Genomic DNA, 6524 nt, shown 5'->3' with positions numbered 1-6524 from the left:
ATTCTAGCAGGAAAGAAATATGGACTGGGTAGCTCAAGAGACTGGGCTGCAAAGGGGCCTTTTTTACTGGTACGGCTGGTTTGTTTGGGTTTGGGGGTGTGGTTTTGTTTTTTCTGGAAATGCCTAAAACCACATTGTTTAGTTTTGGGCATGAATGTGTTTAGAAACTCTCCTCAGTCTTGAATATAATACTTCTCAATAATTTCTTTGCTAGAATCTTTGTAGAAGAGAATCATTAGTCAGGATAAATCTGGGTTTCCTAAGTATGTAACTTACCATTTAGACTCCAGACTTTGAGGTCAATTAGACACTTTTCTAGTGCTGACCTCTGTTTGGTCTCTGTGGGGTATTAAATATCTAGCTATTGGAGACTAATTTCCACTAATATTCAGAGTGAGTTCCGAGTCAGCCGTTTATCCATGTGGAGTAATGGAAGCAATTTCATTTGGTCTGGGATTTTCTGCCTGCTAACTACAGCATGGGCACGGTCTGTTATAAAACTACACTTCATACTGTGTGGGCCTGCTTATTTGCTTTCGTCTAGCTGTAAAGCTAAAAGGTGTTACCTACTTACAGGACTCTCTACTCTTCAGTTTGAATTGCAAGATTTTTGGACATACTATGTATTTAAAGCTTACTTTTGTGTTTCACTCTGAAACACAGAAATACCAATACACTTGTGTGTTTGAAATACAAATACAAAATGAAATACAAAATCGCTTGTGCTTTTGCAGGGTGTTAAAGCTGTCCTAGCTGAAAGCTATGAGAAGGTTCATAAAAGTCAGTTGATTGGAATTGGCATAGCTCCACTTCAGTTTCTTCCTGGGGAAAATCCAAGTACTTTGGGTCTCACTGGCAGAGAGCAATTTTCTATATTGTTCCCTCCAGAGCTGTCGCCCGGAATGACTTTGGATATTAAGGTATCTTCGCAATATTTTTTTTTTTCCCCTATTGAATGCACTGACAATTGAAAACACAGAAATAAAAGTTAATCCTAATGATGCAAAGCAGGAAAAAACAAAACTTTGAATGTAAGCCTGTAGTCTTGCCTGAAGTTCACTGTGGCTATTGAAGTTTCCCAAAGTACATATGCACATGTTCTTTCTATATAACTTACTATGCAACCTGAAATTCTTGATTGTTCTTTTGGGAGTTGTTTCCCCCAACATGGGCACTGTATTAGGGTAGAATTGAGTCTCATCTCTCATTCAGGCCCTTTTCAAGACAAGGGTACGATTATTTGAGCGAGGCACCAGCTTTTCCTTTCTGCGTAAAGGAACCGTATGCCCATAATAACATACTTTGTGCCATCTTAGGGAAATGGCGTTTGCTTTGTTACCAATAGGTATGTAGCATGTAGCTGGGTCTAAACTGCGGTAAAATAAGCCTTCATTCTGTTCCCAGCAGCATCTCAGTTCCGCAGTGGTGGATAAGCAGGTTGAATTTACTTGTGTTCAACAAAACTTGGGGTTAGAATGTTAACTGAGAATAAGCAAGGGGAAGTGAAAGCAAAACTCTTACCTGGTCTCTCTTTTTTGCTTTTGTTTTGAAGACAAGCACTGGAAAAGTATTCAGCGTGATTGCCTTGTTTGAAAACGATATGGAGATAACTTTATACAAATATGGTGGAAGTCTAAACTTTGTGGCTCGAAGATTCTTATAGTAGCTACTGACTCTATGGGTACCTTGCATAACTGGTAATTTGAAAATGCCTTGTGTGAACCCAGGAATCTGTACTGTGGAACTGCAAACAGTCCTAGTGTGCTCAAAGTTACTTCGTCCATGGATGTAAAAGATTGTGAATCATTGTAACTGCAACAAGATCCTTCCTGATTTTAAATAATATTCTAATGGTGCTATTAAACATTGCTAAAATCAACATGTGTGTTGTGGCAGAGAGCTGTAAGTATGGAGGGGATGTTTTATCAGACCATTTTGTAAATAAACTATGCGAAATCTGAAACTGATTGTGCTGAAGATTATTATGTAAGAAGATTTTCTGCAGTTGTTTCCATTGTAAATCTGTGTACTGCTGTTTATTGGTTTAAGAGTAGCACATGTATGGAATGTTAAAGGCCAAACATATTTTTTTTTTTCTTTTTTCACATCCAGTGCTTAAAACAGATACTCGGTTTTGGATTTCTTGCTCTTCAGGTTGTGTGCTGAACAAAAAGCAGTCCACATGAGGCCCATGGTATCCTGTATCACAGATCATGACTTCCTTACCTTTACTATGGGATTATATTTCATCTGGATCCAGATTTAAAACTGCTCACGCTATGAAATACTGTGTGCTTAGAAGTATGGGAAACATCTCTGCATTTAAAAAAACACTTGCAGTTATTTTGTTCATGCAGGTTAAGTGTGGCACCCCAGCTTTTTGGCAAGCTGCAGCATCCTTTGATTGAAGTGTCATACCTACTTCAAGGGACGCAGTTTGTCACTTCCGACATCAGTTTTTACTGTCTGCAATATCATTAGACAAAGCACCTCCCTTTAGTATTTTAACCTTTAAAAATCTTTAAAACCATTTATTAGAACTGTTTAAATGTCTCTGCTTTAAATATGACCTATGTCTAGTAAGTTATACTTATGTGTCAAATGTTAAATAGCGGAGGCAGACACACTGCCTTTTAATGCTTTCTAATATGCTGTTAGTTTACAGCTCTCCCAAACAGGCATCAGATTCTTCTGCTGAAGATCCCAGAATACTGAACAAATCGGACTCTTTTACGCCGTTGCAACTTCTATAAATTTAATTGTCAGCACATTGATGGTAAAAACTCTGTTCTTTAATATTAATAGAAGATGCACAGTTTCTGCAAAAGTGCTTGTTTCACCAATTAACTAAGCACTGATAGCTTCTGATCTGTGCAAGTGAGTCTTCAGCTTCAAGAGGCTATTTCTGTGCTCCTGTGTCTTGCAAAGCTTCATAATACTGCGTATGGTTTACGTAGAGGTTAATTTCTTTTGGAAAACAAAACTGCAATAAGTTGCCTATGAATTGTCAAGATTCTGCTATAAGATTTTTTGCTCTTGATAAACATTGTCTTAAATATCAAAACCTCCAAGAGGACTATATTAGCTTTACTACATGTGCTTTCAATTTATAACCAGACACAAAGCTAGTTGACTTGCAAACTAACAGATGCACCGTTCAAATCTTTAAATAGTATGTATCTGACATTCCTTAAAAAAAAAAAAAAACCAAATCACACCACCCTGACATAATTGTATCATTACAGTATATTAATTTTTTTGACAGTTCAAATGCCACCTTCATTTGACTTCACTGGCATAACTTTGATACACCTTTTTATTTTATTGGACAAAGTTCCTTAAAGCGTTAAATGCTGTATGATCTGTTTGTATATTTCACTAGTTTTGCTGTGGTTTTCTTTTAGTCAAGATAAAGACCATTCCAATGACTCCTACCACTGATATGGGTGATATATCAATGCATTTTTGAATGCTCTATTCAACTGAATGCTGAATGAGTTTCTGTTCTGTGGTACACTTTTGCTAATTTTATCCAGTTATTGAGCAAATCTTATTTCTTGTAAAACAGTGTTTAATACTATTATTTTTTCCCCAGCTCAAAGGCATATTCTTGATTTAGTTCAAGATAATGCATGTTCGTTGTTGGGGAGCAAATAGGAGTTTAGTGCTGGCACATAATGATGCCTTGTGCAGATGATAAATAAAAACACAACTACAAGCCTATTTAAAACTTGTGTAAATGCTGATGCTTGAAGGGAACACGGCCTCCTCCTGCCTTCTCTAGCGCAGTAGAAGGAGACAATTTTCAGAAGGAGACAGTGATCCAAGCCATGTCAAGGTAAATCAGTATTGTGAAGTTAAGTGCAATTTCACGGGATGTGACTTATCTGCAAGTTCTCCAATAAAGCTAGTCATCTCTTTTAAGAGACGTGATGGGTTTCGTTACCATAGCAACTACTTTAATTCTGCTCCACTCCTATGTCTTAAAATCAATGAATGACAGCTTTTGAGCTGTGCTCCGGCACAGTCGCTGTTCAACTTCAGGCTCCTGCTGTTGCTGCTGTAGTGGGTCTGTCCCTAAGTATGCCGAGGTCAGTAGCGTCTGGATGAGTTGACTGACTCCTACCCTTGACATCTGTACGCCTAAAGCGTAGTGGGTGCTGTGAGGAACAGCACCGCTTATGTACCCACCTCCTGCTTCTCACCTGCCAGCGGAGGTAACGCCTGATTATCCATGGTAACATGCCTGTCCCCTCTCCGTTGTGCAGCAGTGAACGTTGCAAAGTCCAGTTCGGCAGCAAAGGGAAGACATTTAACTTTGGCCACACTGCTGGGATCCTAGGAGCTTTAGATGGGCAAGAGTGACATCTGCTTTCTGGCAGCGGTGGGATGCGGCACAGTCAGAGGATTGCTGTGATCACACACAAAACAGCATTGTCCAATTAGAGCTCTTTGTAGTATTTTAAAGCATAGAAGGAAATGTACCTTTTTGAAGAAGTGACTCTGTGTTAGATGTATTTACCCTAGAGGTCTCTTTCCAGTTTGATTTGGAGAAGAATCTGTTCCAATTTTTCTAAATGTTTTCTCTCCTTGTGCCCCTCTTCCTCCCTTCCCCTCCCAAACGACAAAGCTTTGGGATAGTGTTGATGTTTATACATTTTACACCTAAGTATAAGGACATGAAACTATGTATATTAATCATATTTAAGCAACTGCAAATAAATGTCTGCTGTTTAAAGCCAACAGAACAGTGTAAGTTTTAAGTTCAGTAAGCATTGTATAGAGATATCTTAAGTTCAATTGATGACAGTTGTGCATAAAATGTTACTGATGCTGTAAATTATTTTTAATAAAGAAAATTGTATCACAGTTCTCGTATGTTACAATCTATTTTGAATAGCTAGTATGGAATAAACTTAAAATGTTAATATAAGTACTGTAAGTATGTATTGAAGGGGTGGGGTGAATAAGGGAGTGGGTCTAATTATGCATGTTTTGTTTTCTGGTTAAGAGTGTCTCACATGTGGGTTTCCGAAGCATGTTTAGTTAGTTTAGAAAGAGGTTTTCTGTTAGCTGAGCTCCAGATACTAGTCTGGGTATTGTAACTATATCAAATGCTTTTGGAATAACCTTTTTGTGTGTGTGTGTGTGGAAAATGTCTAATTTAGAATCAAGATCAAATCCTGCATTAAAGCAAGCTGTTGACCATGGTTTCGTTAGCACATAGAGCTTACAGACATGACAAGGGCTTCAAAAGCGATTTGGGGGTGTCTGACACTGACCTCTCTGAAGACTTGCTTTCAGAAGAGGCATTAGGCTTGCACCCGGCACAGAGATGCTAAATCATTCAAGTCCTATTTTTCTTACAGATAAGAGAGGCCAAAGTACAACCGCAGTCCTGTGTGTTGCCTTCCAAACGCAGTGTGCTGGGCAGGCAGGAGAAGCGTGGAAGTCTCTAAGTGGAAGTCCATAGGTGTTAAGTCTTGGCAGTATTGTCTGGAAACTAAGGCAAGACTAACAAGGTACAGATCTGCAAAATGCATTCTAATTTTGTTTACAGAGAGAATGAGTATAGTCTGTTTTTTTTCTGTAACCTGCTATGTATCTTGGAAGTCACAAGCATAGCAAGAATGCTTTCCTGCTATATCACTTTCGTTCCAGTGAGCTAAACCTTCAGTCAGCCTCAGAAATGTGAGAGGGAACCCTAAATGTTTTCTGGAGCGCTTCTATTCTTGAAAAAAGTTGCTTGTGTGATTTCTGGGAGGGGGAGAGTGAAGTAGGTAAAAACATGTATGAGTTGGCCAATCAAAGTGTTCAGTAACATCTGTTCTGAAACAGGATGGGGGGCGAATCCAAAGAACTTATACTTGTTTATTGGGGAAATAGTTTCCCTTTTCTAAATTCCCTATTGGGTTAAAATAATGTTTTCACATTAATGTCCTTAATATTACAAATAACACTGAAATATTGTGACAGGGGATTCTTAATAACTGGTTTACTTTAGACCAAGATTCTTCTTTTTTTTTTTATTTTCCCCCTAACATCAGTCAGCCTTTTCTAAATCCTTTTTTCTCAGATTCTTAATTCTGTCATAGTGGGACCTCAAATATTGCAGATTACTTTCTTTTATTAGGAATTTCAGAACAGATTTATATATTGATCTCAAAAATTTAGTATGTGCGGGGAACTGAGGTTTGTTTAAGTCTAAAATTCTCAAGGACTGGACAAGTGTTCCCAATCTGAACTCTGGTCTAGTCCAAAGGACATCCTGAGAAAGGTGTCTGTTTGTTACGGGTAGATGATCCTCGGTCAAAACGGTTTGGTAGAGTCTTTGATCTTGTGTGCTGACATAGGGCTTTAAACAAAATAATCAAATGTAAATCTCCGTTTCTCCTGATAGCAGTGGGAGCACTTTTTTGTTACAGCGTTTTCTCATTCCGGCAGGAAGTTGTGCCTTTCCTTCCCTCCCCGCTGCTCGCACACAGGCAGCCGCGCAGCGCTGCGCGCCCCAGAAGCAGCCGCCG

At 38.7% G+C, this 6524-nt stretch overlaps 1 protein-coding gene across 1 annotated transcript in view; it reads left to right on the top strand.

Moving 5' to 3' along the window:
- IREB2 (iron-responsive element binding protein 2) overlaps positions 1–1963 on the top strand; it is a 24199-nt gene extending 22236 nt beyond the window's left edge. The window contains 3 exon segments of the mRNA XM_009886717.1: positions 1–69; positions 735–920; positions 1553–1963. The exon segment at positions 1–69 is cut by the window's left edge and continues 9 nt beyond it. Coding sequence (XP_009885019.1) covers positions 1–69; positions 735–920; positions 1553–1663 — 366 coding nt within the window. The 3' untranslated portion in view covers positions 1664–1963.
- Positions 1964–6524: the final 4561 nt, after the last annotated feature.

Source organism: Charadrius vociferus, unplaced genomic scaffold (genome assembly GCF_000708025.1).
Source record: "Charadrius vociferus isolate BGI_N301 unplaced genomic scaffold, ASM70802v2 scaffold356, whole genome shotgun sequence".
Taxonomy (NCBI): Eukaryota; Metazoa; Chordata; class Aves; order Charadriiformes; family Charadriidae; genus Charadrius; species Charadrius vociferus.
This window is presented reverse-complemented; position numbering and strand designations above follow the sequence as displayed.